The sequence below is a fragment of the Bufo gargarizans genome, chromosome 3, assembly GCF_014858855.1.
Source record: "Bufo gargarizans isolate SCDJY-AF-19 chromosome 3, ASM1485885v1, whole genome shotgun sequence".
Classification (NCBI taxonomy): domain Eukaryota; kingdom Metazoa; phylum Chordata; class Amphibia; order Anura; family Bufonidae; genus Bufo; species Bufo gargarizans.
This window is the reverse complement of record NC_058082.1, coordinates 366,046,188-366,064,238: the sequence shown is the minus strand read 5'-3', so window position 1 is coordinate 366,064,238 and position 18,051 is coordinate 366,046,188. Positions and strand designations below refer to the sequence as shown.

General features: G+C 42.8%; 1 protein-coding gene across 3 annotated transcripts in view; it reads left to right on the top strand.

The window, feature by feature from the left end:
- RPS6KA1 (ribosomal protein S6 kinase A1) overlaps positions 1 to 18,051 on the top strand; it is a 202,856-nt gene that overhangs the window by 163,638 nt on the left and 21,167 nt on the right. For all 3 annotated transcript variants that reach the window (XM_044288060.1, XM_044288062.1, XM_044288061.1), the window contains one exon: positions 8,658 to 8,775. In XM_044288060.1, coding sequence (XP_044143995.1) covers positions 8,658 to 8,775 — 118 coding nt within the window. The remainder of the gene's footprint in view (positions 1 to 8,657; positions 8,776 to 18,051) is intronic.

Sequence of the window (18,051 nt, the reverse complement as noted above, 5' to 3'; positions counted from 1 at the left end):
GGTAAAGAGGAGGGTGCCCTTCATTTGCTGATCCCACGGTTTGTTTCCTGTCCCTGAGAGGGTGGGCGAACCTCTAGGTGGTGCCGTTGTGGAGGGTAAAGGAAAATCCAATTACCGGTAAGAGTAATTTTTGTCTTTATGTCCCACTCTCAAAACGACAGAGCGTTGAGAGGATATCAAATCTTTGTAGACTAGAAAGTGACAGTCCTGAGCTTTTGGAAACTTGAGACAAAGCATCTTCATCAGTGTTGGCACCAACAACTTCTGCAATCTTTATATCAGTTAACAAATTCCACCAAGTGGACATATGTTTGTGCTATAACTGAAGGTAATGTATTTATAGGTGCTAAGAGGGAGATCAAATCTCCATGGTTTGACAGAGAGATGTGTTTCCTGCAAACTCTTAACACAAGGTATGCTAAGTCACTAGGAACAGTTGTGGGATTCAGGGGGGGTTATTTAAGCCACAGCCAGAGTCTCTAATCGGGTGATACGGTTTGTGTCTCAATCTCCAGGTACGGGACCTTCAATGTGGGGTTGGCTAACAGTGTCCAACGAGCCAATTGGGAAGCTTGGAAATATAGCAGTAAATCGGGTAGGCAAATGCCTCCACCAGCCGGTTTTTGAGAGAGGTGCAGCAAAGACAGTCTTGCTCTTGTTATTCCACAGAAATCTTCTAAACAATGTGTGAACTTTCAAAAAGTAGGAAAGTGGGACATCTATAGGCAATACTTGTATTATTTATAGTAGTTGAGGGAGAATAAATGTGGAAAGGATGTTTTTCCTCCCAAACCAGGAAACATACGGTACTTTCCACTCTTGAAGAGAGTTGCTTATTTTTTGGCGCAATGGCAGATAATTAATCTTAAATAAAGTGGTGAGGTCTGTTGGGATTTGTATTCCCAGGTATGTAATGGCATCAGTAGGCCATCGGAATGGGCAGCTCTTTCTGACAAGGGCCAGCTGGGAGCTCTGGAGGGTCATATTCAAAGCTTCAGATTTATCAAAATTGATTTTAAAATTAGACACCTTCCCAAAACTGTCAAATATCTCTAATATAATGGGAAACGCCTCCAAGGGGTTGTTAATGATTAATAATAAATCATCCGCGTATGCAGCGGTTTTGTGCGTGAAAGTGCCAACTTTGAGGCCTTGGATCTGTTTAGTTTGGCGAATTTTCAGGAGAAGCCTTTGAAGACAAAATAAATAGCGAAGGGGACATCCCTGTTGCGTGCCATTCCTAATCGAAAAATGGCTCGACAGGGTGCCATTTACTTGTATTCTAGCAGTAGGGGAAGAGTATAATGAGAAAACAGCCTCAATAAACGAGTCAGGAAACTGAAAGGCTTGCAACGAGCGTCTCATGAACTCCCAGCTGACATTGTCGAAAGCTTTCTCCGCATCTGTACCAAGGAGTACTAATGGTATTTTCTTCTGTTTAGCATAGTATGCCACATGTAGAACTCTAGAGACGTGTTTCCCCTCCCTACCTTTAACAAATCCCACTTGCTGTGTGCAAGGATCCTGGTCCACCATTTGAGGTCAGTGTTGAGTAATGAAATTGGGCGGTAGCTGCTGCATAATTCTGGGTCTTAACCCTCTTTATGTAAAATGGTTATGTGGGCCTCAAGGGATTGTGGGCGGAATTTTGAAGTAAAAAGTGAGTTACATAGTTTGACAAATTCTGGTAATAGGGTCTTCTTAAATATCTTATAGTATATTATGGGGAAACCATCCGGGCCTGGGCTCTTTCCATTAGGGATGGTCCCTAGAACTCTCTCTGCTTCTAAAGTGACAGGAGTAATCAGCTGAGCGCGGCCATCTGCCGAGATTGTGGGAATTTCAATGTTATTGAGGAAAGAAGAGACCAGGTCCTCAGTTGGGTTGTTATGAGATTATCTCGGCAATTTGTAGTTGGAAAACTTAGGTTATAGAGGTCGGTGTAGAAACCATGGAATTGTTGTGCTATTAGGGGTGTAGAAGTGACCCTAGTGCCCTCAGCGGTTTTGATGGAAGATATAAAGGTTTTAGTTTTCAGCTTTTTTTTAACAGCGAGGACATTACCTTGTTACCCTTATCTCCGTGTGCGTAGTATTTATAACAGAGATATTGTAGTGTCTTTGCAGACTTAATATTTAACAAATCCTTCACCTGGCGCCTGAGGGAAACTAAACTCTTAAAATGGAGCGAGGAGTCAGATACTTTATGGGTGGTTTCTAATTGTGAAATCTGACTTGGCAATGATTTCAGATCCTTCTCCCTCTGTTTCTTAAGACTGCTCTCTTATGCAATCAATTCACCCCTAATGTACGCCTTATGGGTCTCCCACTGAATTGGTTGTGAGATATCAGGGTCGGCATTCGTTTGAAAATAAACTCTAGTTTTTGGGTCAGGGATTGCGTGTGAGAAGGTGTCCAAAATTGTAGTGTTAAGTTTCCATGTCCATTCTTCATGGGGGCAGTCCTTGATACAGGAGTTTCAGTGAAATATGAGCATGATCAGAAATGGATATCTGAGCTATTTTGGCTGAGACAATATTGGAGAGAGAGTGAGCTGGTACAAATATGTAGTGAAGGTGATAAGTGCCATGTGTATTTGAATAAAAAGTATAGTCTCTATCATCTATGTGGACAGTACGCCAAGCGTCTACTAAGGCCATGTCAGATAAAAATATTTTAAGTTTCGTCAGAGATGGCCTAGGAGCGGATTGAGAGCCAGAGGTCAAGTCTAAACATGGGTCTAGAGTCAGGTTAAGATCTCCACCCAAGAACAATGTGCCTGCTGAGTGAGATCTAATAAATGTAAGTGTTTTAAGTAGCCACGGTACCTGTCTGACGTTAGGAGCATAGATATTAGCTATGGTTACAACTTGGTATCCCAGTGTACCTACAAGCACTAGGTATCTACCTTCTGGATCTGCATACATTGATGTTATACTGAATGGCAAAGAACCATGTATCGCAATTGAAACACCTCTTGAAGCTGAGGAATGTGTACTATGGAACCATTGGGAATAGGGTTTTGTAGGGATTGTAGGAATGCGTTTGTGGCGGAAGTGTGTCTCCTGGAGTAACAGAATATCACCCCGGAGAAGTCTGAACATTTGTGGTCTCTTCTGTGGCGTATTTAAACCATTAATGTTAAAAGACACAACATTTAGTGTAGCCATGTCTATGTAAAAGGGGGGTATAGTATTGAAGCTTTCTTACTGGGTATCTGGAACATCTAACAACAGTATACCAAAAGGTAAAACATTTCAACAGGCAAGAGCCAAATGTAAGAACATTTGTAAGTGCAATAGTATGAATGGGAGACTCCCTATTAGGCTGTCCAGGGCACTAAAGGTGTCCCCAGGAGGTCCACAGTGAGTCTCTGATAAACTGGGAGGTGGGTGCCTCATAAGGCGACTTCCCTACACCTCCACCAATAGATCTGAATTTTTTAGTACTTCTCAGAAAGAGTCCACATAACAAGCTTGTCTTTATGCAGAGTGGGCACTTCCAAATCCGGAGATGAGATGAAGCAAAACGGCCACTTCTGTGGTCATCTTAAAACTCTGGTATGTCTGCAACAGAATAGAACATGTGGACAAGAAGGGGAAGAGAAAGAAATTTAAACAGACGAAAATGGACATTATCTGTTCTTTTATGTCTTCAAGCTGGAGTGCTCGCGCGAGAAGCTTGTTGTGTTTTCTGCTTTTTGTTCTTCCGTACTACTGACCAGTTCTCAGGCTGAGGTAAGTTTGGAAGATCACCTGAATGTGGCATAGAAAGCAAAGATGGTATGTCCATGGGAGGAATCTCTAGTTTTTCCCAGACTTGTTCCAGGTCTTCAGGTGAATGTATTGTAAGTTGTCGCCCACCTTTCATTATGGCTAGTCCAAACGGGTCTAGCCAGGGTATGGGGATGCGTTGTGCTCTCAACATCTCCGTCGGGGGTTCAGAACTCTTTTCGCCAATGTACTGGTGGCTAGGTCCTGGAATATAAGTATGCATGTTCCTTCACACAGGATTTATTAGATTTCTCGGGACGCTCTCCTATAGCTGCCGTGTCTAAATAACTGAGTAGTCCACATATAATGTCTCTAGGGGAAGCATCTGGTGGCGGTTTAGGCCTAAGGGCCCTGTGAGCTTGTTCTATTACCACCTGCTGGGCTCTCTCCTTCCCCAGAATCTGAGTGAAAATAGAGCCTCTACAGTCTGCGGCAGGTCTCTCAACTGCACATTTTTCCTCCTGCTACGGTTCTCCTGATTCTCTATTTGCAGGAGGGCTTGGTTAATATGATCTCGGTAAGAGGAGGTAAGTGACTTCAAAGCTGCACATTGTTGTGAGACCTCAGTCTGTGAGTCTTCAAACACTGACACACTGTGGCCTAAGCTCTTCATGTCAGCTTTAATATCTGCCAAGTCTCTCATTACTGGAGCAATTGCTTTTCTAAGGGCTTTAGTTAAAAAGGACCTGGAGACGTGGGTGGATATTGACTCGCCGGTCGCATCTGACATTGCCCCTGAGCTCTCATTATTGGAGTCATCCCTCATGTGCTGCAGCAGTGTGCCTTTCAGCGCCATCTTGGATTTTCCTCCAGTGTTGTCCTGCTTCTTTTGTAATAATTTATCCATGTTGGATTGCTGTTTCTCCATTTTGAAGGTAGGGAGAGTGTTCCCCTGCTTGTCTCTTCCGATCTTGTCTATATCGATCGCAATGTGGTCTCTAAAAGCTGCTGTGAAGGCTAGGTAGTCTGGAGCGCTGCAGTTATGCGGCCATCACTCAGCGCGGCAAGCTCCACCCCCCACCCTTGCAAATTGGAAAGATAAAGTGAGACAAATTTACAGAATGGACGAGTTATCCAGTTAGGAGAAAGGGAAACGTGGGCTGATTATATGGGACATTCCCACCACAACACCACATAATGAAGTGTCTATGCAGGGGGTTGGTCTTAATTAGCTGGATCATTCTGTGGATTAACATAGATTACCTTGAATGTGTTCCCTTGTTCGCCATTGTGTATTTACACCAGGCCATATACAGGTCCTTCTCCAAAAATTAGCATATTGTGATAAAGTTCATTATTTTCTGTAATGTACTGATAAACATTAGACTTTCATATATTTTAGATTCATTACACACCAACTGAAGTAGTTCAAGCCTTTTATTGTTTTAATATTGATGATTTTGGCATACAGCTCATGAAAACCCAAAATTCCTATCTAAAAAAATTTGCATATCATGAAAAGGTTCTCTAAACGAGCTATTAACCTAATCATCTGAATCAACTAATTAACTCTAAACACCTGCAAAAGATTCCTGAGGCTTTTAAAAACTCCCAGCCTGGTTCATTACTCAAAACCGCAATCATGGGTAAGACTGCCGACCTGACTGCTGTCCGGAAGGCCATCATTGACACCCTCAAGCAAGAGGGTAAGACACAGAAAGACATTTCTGAACGAATAGGCTGTTCCCAGAGTTCTGTATCAAGGCACCTCAGTGGGAAGTCTGTGGGAAGGAAAAAGTGTGGCAGAAAACGCTGCACAACGAGAAGAGGTGACCGGACCCTGAGGAAGATTGTGGAGAAGGATCGATTCCAGACCTTGGGGGACCTGCGGAAGCAGTGGACTGAGTCTGGAGTAGAAACATCCAGAGCCACCGTGTACAGGCGTGTGCAGGAAATGGGCTACAGGTGCCGCATTTCCCAGGTCAAGCCACTTTTGAACCAGAAACAGCGGCAGAAGCGCCTGACCTAGGCTACAGAGAAGCAGCACTGGACTGTTGCTCAGTGGTCCAAAGTACTTTTTTCGGATGAAAGCAAATTTTGCATGTCATTCGGAAATCAAAGTGCCAGAGTCTGGAGGAAGACTGGGGAGAGGGAAATGCCAACATGCCTGAAGTCCAATGTCAAGTACCCACAGTCAGTGATGGTCTGGGGTGCCATGTCAGCTGCTGGTGTTGGTCCACTGTGTTTTATCAAGGGCAGGGTCAATGCAGCTAGCGATCATGAGATTTTGGAGCACTTCATGCTTCCATCTGCTGAAAAGCTTTATGGAGATGAAGATGTCATTTTTCAGCACGACCTGGCACCTGCTCACAGTGCCAAAACCACTGGTAAATGGTTTACTGACCATGGTATTACTGTGCTCAATTGGCCTGCCAACTCTCCTGACCTGAACCCCATAGAGAATCTGTGGGATATTGGGAAGAGAAAGTTGAGAGACGCAAGACCCAACACTCTGGATGAGCTTAAGGCCGCTATCGAAGCATCCTGGGCCTCCATAACACCTCAGCAGTGCCACAGGCTGATTGCCTCCATGCCACGCCGCATTGAAGCAGTCATTTCTGCAAAAGGATTCCCGACCAAGTATTGAGTGCATAACTGAACATAATTATTTGAAGGTTGACTTTTTTGTATTAAAAACACTTTTCTTTTATTGGTCGGATGAAATATGCTAATTTTTTTAGATAGGAAATTTGGGTTTTCATGAGCTGTATGCCAAAATCATCATTATTAAAACTATAAAAGGCTTGAACTACTTCAGTTGGTGTGTAATGAATCTAAAATATATGAAAGTCTAATGTTTATCAGTACATTACAGAAAATAATGAACTTAATCACAATATGCTTATTTTTTTAGAAGGACCTGTATACCACTTTCCTGCTATGTGTTCTATTCGTTTCCTCCCTTCCTTATGTGCTATGTTTTGGCACTTCTTTGGAAGTATTTTCATCCTACCAGCATTCTTTGCCAGGATATATCATATGGCTACTTCTATTTGTTCATTTTTATTGTTTATGATGTACAGTGCCTTTGCAATGTGTCACGGCTGAGGATGGGGAAAACCCTCAGCCGTGTGATGCCATGAGATGTTAGTCGCTGCTCTGCCAGGACAACAGAATAAGGGAGCAGGTCACCTCCTAACGCATCCCTAATCCGACCCTGACTCCTAGCTGCATGAGCCGACCTTGAAGGTAGGAGGGCCCATGCTCAGGAACCTCGGATCCCTACTCGCCCTCCGCCGATCCCTGAACTAGGAGCTGGGTAGACTACCTGTTCCTCCTGGATGCGGAGAAACAGGAGTCTAAACTGGCTGAGCTGCAATGGGATATAAACATAAACAGACTATGGATATGGCAGGAGAGTGAAAGACTTCCACCTCTACCTGCCACAGACACACTGACTGGACCCCTGGACACAAGTGCTGAAGTCCACACACAGACATAAAAGGACACAGCACACATATACATACAGGAACCCAGAACCATAGCTGCAATAATAACAGAAACCACATAGACATAAACTTAACATAACATAACATTTTGTATCACAATTTATGACCACAAGGGTGGCCCTCACTGGTAGATGGTGTATGGGACCAGGAGAGTGCCTCCAGCTTACTACCAGGCTGTAGTACCCCTCAGAACTCAGGTCTCAACTGAGGTTAAATAGCCCATGTAGCCACACCCACGCAGACACACCCAGTGCTCACAGACTAGGAAGGGCATTAACCCTTCTCACACCAGGGAAGGGAAGACAGCAACTAAAAGGGAATACACGCAATAAATCCCGTGCACACCGGACAAGGAAAGTGCACACATAAACGCACGTTGCCAAATGTAACCGCATGCAGATTGCAGCAAGCTGCCTAGCAACAGCTCAGGCTGCTCTGCTGCCACATAAACAATGTTGCCAGCGGCAACCACAGGTGAGGCAACATACTTTAGCCCTCACCTGTGATTGACAACAAAACCAAGACCGCAGGCAACTGCATGCGGTTACAGAAGTCATGACCATGGTCGTGACACAATGTCTTTGGCATAACTTTAATACAAAATAAATCTTCAAAAAAGAAGACATTTTACTGCCATTTGTCAGGACAAAGTTGGCTGTACTATAGCATTACTTTATACGTAAGGCTACTTTCACACTTGCACTTTCCCTTTCCGCTATTGAGATCCGTCATAGGCAACCCCCCCCCCCAGCCCTGTACTTGATAAGGTAGAAGCAAAAAATTTCAACATCTTAGAAAAAAATAAAAATCCGTCCCAATTCCACATTTGGCAGTCAGAATAATTCCTGATTGAGCAACCTTTCTCCAGCAATCTAGTAACTGTAACTTGTAATATTGTTACCTTCAAGAAATACACCCAGGCCCCTCTTGAACTTTTGTAGTGAGTTCACCATCGCCACCTCCTCTGGCAGAATGTTCCATAGTGCTCTTATAGCACTGCTCTTCTGTTAATATAGATTTCCAAACATTTTTTAATGTCCAGCTCCCCTCACAGCTCTATAGGGTTCTGCTCACATCGTGCTCTGCTTGGAGTATATGTCAAATTAATCCGTATGGCTCCATTCAAACGACTGAGGCCAAATTATTTTCCTTTTGGCCTCCTTTGAGCTTGAAAATGTTAGTATTCCTATTCATTTTGCCTATACAGTGGGATATGTTTCAGCCTTCCTCAGACAGTCTCTAAACATTATGTGAACAGAGCCTGGTTATGGTTTTTAGGTTCACATGGAAAAGTGTTTGGGGATTTTTACAAACTGCCATAATTTGTGAACGATAGGTAATCATATGTGAATTACATTCCCATGAAAATACTTTTTACTTCTTTACAGTTATAAGATGTTTTTTATAGGTCGTTTATCTTTTTTTTATACCTACAGATACACTCCATTTGCTAATGGCCCAGAAGACACACCAGAGGAGATATTGGCACGGATTGGAAGTGGAAAGTTTACTTTGAGAGGGGGAAACTGGAACACTGTTTCAGAATCTGCAAAGGTAATTTACCCACTAAATGCCTGGATATATATATTCTGAAATGACCTGACACTTTGTAATAATTTCACATTTGTGCTGGTTGAATGCCTATAACCTTTTATTTGTTGGACTATAAAAGTAATTTGTGATCTAAATGCAAATGTGTTTTTAGGTAGGGACTGAGGAAAGCAGTACAAACATCTTTTGTGGAACCTTTCTCCTAAGGAGTAGTGTGAATATGAAGTTTATTCTATCAAGTTTTGCTCTCACTAATGCCCACAACTGGGCTCCACTAGGAGCTGCTTGCTTGTTCAACCCTACTCATATGTCCGCAAGCGTACTGCTGCTCAGTTCACAAGTGTTTTTGTTCCCCCCCCCCTAAGACCAGGGAACACTTGGTCCTGTGAATGTTGTAGCCAATCACAGGCCTCACCAGTCTTAGCAGCTAGAACTGTACATCACCCTGTTTTCTATCATTGAGACGGTTACTTACACACATTTCCCCCCGTGGAAAGGTTCTCCTTTTATATACCAATCTTTTATGCGGCACAGTATCAAATGCTTTGGAAAAAAATATATTTGACATCGAACGAATTGCCCCAGTCCAGTGTAGAACTCGGCTCATAGAAGGTGATCAGATTAGTTTGAAATGACCGATCCCCCTTAAACCATGCCTTTATGGAGTTATACACTTCTTTTCATTCAGATACTCCTGAGTAACATCTTAGAAAACATTTAACAGTTTATCTGAACAGATTTTAAACTTAACGGCCTATAGTTTTCAGGCCAACTTTTTGACCCCTTTTTGAATATTGGCACCACATTTATTATGTGCTAGTGCACATATAAAATTCAGTAAAACCTGCAATTTATACATTTATAACCCTGCAGTTTCTGACTTAATTTTTCACAGGGGAGGTGTTATGTGACTGACAGCTATCTCTGTATATACACTGTGACGCTCCCTACTCAATAGATCACGTCACTGGGGTGAATTATACTAGTGAGCTCATCAAGTTACCACAGAAATTCTCACCCACCTATTCTAGATGACAGAATTATGCTAACTTACTCCCCTAGATTCTAACACCCCAATATTTTCTATCACAATAGCTGCCACCACCTATACTATAAGGCAATAGGGGCCTATAATCAGATATTCTCTCAACCCAAATTTAATACAGTAACACAGGTTATCTATATGGGACCTAAAATCCTCTGAAACACTACTAGTAACGTTATTCCCTCCGAAAGAGCAAGTTCTAGAAGACCACAAAGAAGGGCAATTTTCAATTTTTACACAATAGTGCAGTGCAATACAAAAAGAAAGCTTCAGCTGAAAGATAAAAATATACACACAATAACCATGCAGTAAAACAGATAAAATAAAAGGGTAAAATACTGAATATTGGCTTACTAAGATGCAGCAGTTGTATTCCGGCTGTGGGGACAGCTGAAGATATGGGCAGTCACTCCAAACGATGTGGATCCCCAAAATGGCTGACAATTACCTGTTCCCAAACACCCATTTGTATCCCCCATCAGCCGAGGGGTGGGTTATGAGGGAACCTCCCTCCGTTTGGTCCGGCCTTCTGGGACGTCTGATATTATTCAGGTTTCTGCCCCACCTTCCCAGAAGACTGACTGAGGTGGCAATATGAATCACGGCGATTCTTAGCTTTATGACAGGGACTGCGGGTACAGGTATGATCCCATAATCTGAGTCGCTTTGTCCCGGTCATACAGACACCAAATGTGATTGAGTTATGAATTCCATAAGGCCAGATCCTAAATACAGAGAAATGCCTCCCATCTAGTATGGCGCGCATAGACTCTGCCCAAAGCCCATGTCAGGCTGAACACAATTATTAGGGTTTTGAGGCTGTGGGTTCCATGAGGTCGGAGTTATGGCTTTTGATATTATTTCATTCATCTACTGAATGGGTTAGACCACCCACTGGTCTAGCAGCCAACATGTCTAGGGTGGCTGTGCATTTTAAGTATCCCCCTCCTAGGTCTTCATTAGGATGCCCAAATGGTTCTCAATTAGCAGGCCAGTGCTAAATGGGGGCTTCCTCTGATAATGTGGAGTGTCTCACCTAGTCTTCAGGCGGGCTGGCATCTAAAGGCACCATTTGCATTTGCTTAATAGATCAATTAGCCACTGCTATACAATTAGCTATTGATAATGTAAGTTTAGGAGACTGAGATCTATCTGTCCACCTCAGATTTTGTTATATACACACAAATAATGCTATCTATCACTGATATAATCTCCCATGTGAACAATAAAGTGAGAAAAAGATTTAATAGCTTGCTGCTTTTTATAAGTGCATTGGAGATACTCAGGAGGTAATCTGGAGGTGGATACAATCTAAAAAAGTAAGATTTGTTTGTTTAAAATCTTTCCCCTCTTTAAAATGGCAGACCTGGTTCTGTGCAGGAATTGTTGTGCTTTTATGTCAGGTTCCACTCTTCAGAGGTTTGGATGCTGTCTGATCTGTAGACAGCTCTCCATAATGTAGCAGGAAATAGCAAGTTTTAAATCTGAGATTTGTAAATTAACCGTTAAACAAACTCAGGCTGAGAACGTTGCAATGCCACTGCCACAGAGGCCCCCTAAAAATGGAAGATGGGTTACTGCAGGTTCGGGTAGACTGAGAGTTGATAGACATGTTCCACAGTCTGTGGCTTTCCATAATTCATCTGCAGCACTTTCAGAGTGCAAGAGCAACATGGAGGATGGCTCAAGCACAGTGGGTGAGAAACAAACATCTCCCATGCCTAAAGTATGCAAGACTGCAGCCAAAGACAAAAAGGAGAAGGTGAGGACTGATAGTAAGCAGCTGTTGGTGGGCGATTCCATCATAAGAGGTGTGAAGTTTGAGGAAAATGGTGTTTTTGAGATGTCTCCCTGGTGCTACTGCTACCAGGGATAGATGACGTATCCTTAATATTGTTAGGCAAGCAAAGCAGGAAAGGGAGGTGGATGTCATTGTCCATCTTGGGACAAATGATCTGGCTTGCAATGAGGTTTCAAAGGTGAAGGAAGCTTTTCACACACTTGGAAATGATATACGAGAGGTTGCATCAACTGCTTCATTCTCTGTAGTTTTGCTTGTGCATAACCTTCTGCATGACAGGAAGATGTGCATTAAGGAATTCAATGTATGGCTTGGTGAATGGTGTCTGAACCAAGGGTTTGGCTTTGTGTCTCATGTTAGCTCTCGTTGGAATGGAAGAGAACTGTACAAGAAAGATGGTTTGCATCTTTCTCTCAAGGGAACGAATGTCCTTGGTGTAAGTATTTGCTAAGGAGCATTTAAACTAGGAAAGGGGGGCAAAAGAGTGATAATCCAGTAGTCGGACTGCCCCCTGGAACGATGCCAGTAGCACTTAGGTTAAGAAATTACAAGCATGTCTACAAATGCTCGCAGTTTAGGGAATAAGATCAATGAACTTGAGGCTATAATGGCATCTGAGAATATAGATTTAGTGGCTGTTACTGAGACGTGTTTCAATGGAAGTAATGACTGGGATATAACAATACCAGGGTTCTCTCTATATAGGAAAGACAGAGAAGGCAAGAAGGGGGAGGGGTGACCCTGTATGTGAAAGATAGCATGAAATCTAATTTAATGCAAGTTAGCGAGACCAATTTAGAGTCAGTTTGGGTTACCTTGTAGCTTGATAAAAAATAAGGTAACTCGTGTAGGTGTGATATATAGACCACCTAGCCAAGGCAAAGAATTTGATGATCTGCTAGTTGAGGAAATGGCTAAAATGACATTGAAAGGGGAAGTCATCATTATGGGAGACTTTAATCTTCCTGATGTAAACTGGAAAAACTAAATGGCAAGTTCTGCCAGGAGTACAGATATTCTAAATTCCCTACTGGGATTATCCCTACAGCAAGTAGTTGAGGAGCCAACCCGGAAGGAGGCCATTTTAGATTTAGTATTCACAAATGGGAATTTGGTATCTGATATTACTGTAGGGGAAAGCTTGGGATCTAGTGATCACCAGTCAGTGTGGTTTACTATAAGTACAGTGGCTGATTCACGCCACACAAAAACAAAAGTTTTAGATTTTAGAAAAACTGACTTTTCTAAAATTTGATTAGTGGTATACGAATCCCTATCAGATTAGAACAGTTTCAATGGAGTCCAGGAGAAATGGGACTACCTAAAAGTGGCACTATTGAAGGCAACAGAAAATTGCATTAGGCTTGTCATTAAAAGCAAAAAAGGAAGAGACCACTGTGGTCAGCAGAAGTGGCCTAAATCATTAAAAACAAAAAAGATAGCATTTAGTAATTATAAAAAAAAAGAGGATGACAGGCAAATTTTTAAGATTGGGCAGAGAGAGGCCAAACAAGTTCTAAGAGCTTCTAAAGCGCAGGCAGAAGAGAAATTAGCGCAGTCCGTGAAAAAAGGCGATGAGACATTCTTCAGATACATAAATGAAAAAAGGAAACTAAAACAAGGAATTACCAAATTAAAAACAAAAGGAAGGTATATGGAAGAAGATAAAGAACTAGCTGACTGCCTCAATGAATTCAGTTTTTACAAAGGAAAATGAAGGAAAAGGACCTCAGTTAGGAAGGAAGACTAATTTAATATTTTGATGCATGTGTCTTTACAGAGTAAGAGGTTCTAAGTCAGCTGTCTAAAATTAATACAAATAAGTCACAGGGGCCTGATGGGATACACCCAAACCTATTAAAAGAGCTCAGCGGTAAACTATCAAAACCATTAACAGATTTATTTAACCAATCACTGTTAACAGGAGTCTTCCCAGAAGATTGGAAATTAGCAAATGTTGTGCCCATTCACAAGAAAGGTAGTAGGGAGGAATCGGGCAACTATAGGCCAGTAAGCCTGACTTCAATAGTGGGGAAATTAATAGAAACCATACTCAAGGAGAGGATTGTGGAACATCTAAAATCGCATGGATTGAAAAATGAAAAACAGCGTGGGTTTACTTTAGGGAGATCATGTAAAACTAATCTTATTGATTTCTTTTTGATTTTTTTTGATTGGGTGACTAAAATAATAGATGGCGGAGGTGCAGTAGACATCGCTTATCTAGACTTTAGTAAGGCTTTTGATACTGTCCCACATAGAAGGCTTATCAATAAATTGCAGTCTTTGTGCTTGGACTCCCATATTGTTGAATGGATTAGGCAGTGGCTGAGGGACAGGCAACAGAGGGTTGTAGTCAATGGAGTATATTCAGACCATGGTCTTGTTACCAGTGAGGTACCTCAGGGATCTGTTCTGGGACCCATATTGTTTAATATCTTGATCAGCAAAATTGCAGAAGGCCTTGATGTTAAGGTGTGTCTTTTTGCTGATGACACAAAGATTTGCAACAGGGTTGATGTTCCTGGAGGGATACACCAAATGGAAAAAGATTTAGGAAAACTAGAGGAATGGCCAAAAATCTGGCAACTAAAATTTAATGTTGATAAGTGCAAGATAATGCACCTGGGGCGTAAAAACCCAAGAGCAGAATATAAAATCGGTGATACAGTCCTAACATCAGTATCTGAGGAAAGGGATTTAGGGGTCATTATTTCAGAAGACTTAAAGGTAGGCAGACAATGTCATAGAGCAGCAGGAAATTCTAGAATGCTTGGGTGTATAGGGAGAGGCATTACCAGTAGAAAGAGGGAGGTGCTCATGCTACTAAACTAGTACATGGATTGCAGGATAAAACTTACCAGGAAAGATTAAAGGACCTTAACATGTATAGCTTGGAAGAAAGACGAGACAGAGGGGATATGATAGAAACGTTTAAATACATAAAGGGAATCAACAAGGTAAGAGGAGAGAATATTTAAAAGAAGAAAAACTGCTACAAGTGACATAGTTTTAAATTGGAGGGGCAAAGGTTTAAAAGTAATTTCAGGAAGTATTACTTTACTGAGAGAGTAGTGGATGCATGGGATAGCCTTCCTGCAGAAGTGGTAGCTGCAAATACAGTGAAGGAATTTAAGCATGCATGGGATAGGCATAAGGCTATCCTTCATATAAGAGAGGGCCAAGGGCTATTTATTCAGTATAATGGGCAGACTAGCTGGGCCAAATGGTTCTTATCTGCTGACACATTCTATGTTTCTATGTGTCGGGGAGCTTGGCTTGCTGCCGTGAAAGATTGCTGCTTAAATGCTGAGCTCCTCCGGTACAGCAGCGACATTACAGCCTAAAGCCCTGGAAAACAGCGTACTCTTCTCTGCCCTCATGTCCCAAACATCTATGATAACTAGGGGCAAGCGCTCGATAAAAGCTCAAGGAAAGCAGAGCTTCTTTTTTGACAGAGAGCGGGTGCAACATGGCACACACTTCTCACCAGCGAACTGTGAAGACGCCCCCCCCCAATCCCCTCCGCGCATGGCAAGCATGCACAGCAGCACAAACTTACTTCCCACTTTCCCGCCACATGAGAACTTCACAGGGAACCTGCGCTCCACGAGGCATGTGCTTCAGCAGCACACATCCCCCTCTAACAGCTACCATAACCAGCAGCTCCTGCAACAGAGAAAGCACACTGATGCGAACGGGTCCCCTTCCCCTGCCCACTACTAATAAAGATTAGACTGGTATAACCCTCCAGGACTTCCCTACCTCAGACATGCCAGCCTCTGGTTCTCTGTTGAAGGAGATGTTACTGGCACCTAACAAATCCCTGCAACATAACATGGCCTTGCTTATATCTCCTTTACAAGCCTCCATCTCAGAGCTAGAAGGCAGAATGTTGCACGCTGAAACAAAACTAGGAGAATTTGCATCCTCCCATAACCAACTTATTGACGCTCATAACGACCTCACAGAACAAATAGAGGCAATAAAAAACAAGCTCACAGACCTTGAAGATTAGTCACGCCGAAATGATGTCAAAATCCGGGGAATCCCTGAGGAGGTCCAGTCGCAAGAATTACGGTCATACCTGATGTAAGTATTAATCCCTTCACTGTCCGAACATGACTGCCTTATCGACAGAATACATAGGGTGGCATGCCCTAAACATCTACCTCCCATCACTCCTAGAGCTGTCCTAGTCAGGATCCAGCTTTTTCAAATAAGAGGAAATACTTCAATCCAGCAGGAATAAATGAACCCTGCCCTCCCCTTATGAGGAGATCAAGCTATTCGCTGACTTATCTGCAGCTACTTTACAGCAAAGAAGGACCCTAGCTCCTATAACCGCCGCCCTGCGTGATCATGCTATGCCCTATAGATGGGGTTTCCCCACGAAGATCTTGATTTGACCTGACTGAGCACTGCAGTGCATCTCATCGCTGGAAGAGGGCAAACTTCTGCTGCAGCAATGGAACATTCCAATCCCAGATTCCGCCCAGAACCAAAAACCGGCTCCAACCCATCTACGCCAAGAGTGTAAAGTGGGTTCCTCAAAGTGCAAATCCAGAAGCCGCATCCCCGACTAGCTGTACAAAGTAGCTTAACGTTGAACTGATATATCCGGTCATAAACCGTGAGTTATCTGGTAACCCCCAGACAAACGTCGGCTAACATCACGCTGACAGCGAACTCTTATGTGTCTAACCCCAGTGGTAATGTACGTGTCTTGTGTAGTGTGCTTTTGAAGCTGTGGCTTAGACCTCTGGGTATACTGAGCAGTTCATCCTACATTTCCAATGGTACTTAAAATCGCATCACTCAACGTAAAGGGTCTGAATAGCCCTCACAAACGAGTGTTTATGTGGAGAGAGATCATAAATCTCCTCCAGTGTCATGTATTCAGCATACAGGAGTCACACCTTAAGGCTATTGACGCTAATCGGATCCACCACCGTTCCTTCCCAGTCCTATACCATTCCCACTATCATAAAAAAAAACTGAGAGAAGTAATCTTAGGAATTAAAGATACAGTAGACTTCCAACTCTCCAAAGTTATATCCCAATGGTAGATTCATAATAATAGTAGTAGGTTCTTTGAAGAATGTCATGTACACACTAGAAGCAGTCTACTCCCCCAATAAACCTCAAACTACATTTCTCAACAAACTATTCAAGAGTGGAGAGGGAAAGACCGGGCCAATCCATATGGTTCGGAGATTTTAATAGAGTGGGAATTCGTCCCTAGACACCACCTCTACAGCAAACGGAACACTCTGGTAGAGGGATTTCCTCTTATCTGGAGATTACAGCATGACAGTGCGAGAGACCTCTCCTTTTCAGTACACGACTTATACTAGAGGATAGATCTCTTCCTCCTGAGTAGGCCCCTGATCCATGCTGCCGTTGACACATCAATCAAAGTAATCACCTGGTCAGACCATACAGCTATTACTTTAACGCTACAAGATACTTAACACCCTAAAGAGAACTCCTCCTGGCGCTTAAACCCTTTCCTTTTAGAACACAACATAATATTGAGAGAAATCAAATCTGCTCTTCACAAATATTTTCAATATAATGTAGGCTCAGTTCCTAGCTCCTTCTCCCTGTGGAATGCACATAAAGCCTACATAAGAGGAATACTCATAAAGATAGGCAGCAAGGCAAAAAAAATAATTTGGATCTTGTGTCCAAAATCACGCCACTGAAGGCTCTCAATAAAAGAAAAACTTCAGGGGAACTACTGTCCCAGCATGCTGGTACTGTTCTGGTTCTGACAAAGCTGCCAGTTCGATTTGATGTACTGCTCCAAATTAATTAAGATACGTGCACGGAGAGATCAGACAGACAACTCACTACATGGAGTTAATCAGTATCTCTGGTTTATTTCTGAAAACAACATGGGTTTCATGAGAGGAAGGAGTGGGAGGGGGGTGAAAGATAAAGTATATATTTTCTATTGGCTATGAACTCTCTACTTTTCTGTAACCTTGACGGCCAGAGGAAATTCCTCCTCCCTCCCCCCTGGGTGAAACCGTTACTACTTTCTTTCTTTGTAACTGCTTGCTTGAGCTGAACGGAAACCACAAAGAAACACATGATAAAAACACAAAGTAAGATTCTAGTTTATAGGTGTAGGCTGAATGCCTGGCCGCCATCTTAGCTCAACAAGCAAGTATCCATTTTGTATCAATAGTCCATAACAGTCCCCCCTTGGAGACTTGATTGTAGACTTTCCCTTCGCCTAGCGAATCCCCTGGGCATACCATTCGTATCCTCTTCACCCGCAGTGGCGACAACCTACCCCTTATAGGTAGGCTCCCGGTTGCTCGGACTTGTGGTAATACCCTGGGATTCATCTCACCCTATCTCAGCCAGGCATCATTGTGAGGAGGGGGAGCTGTGTTGAACGATGTTTCCTTCTGTCCTTCCT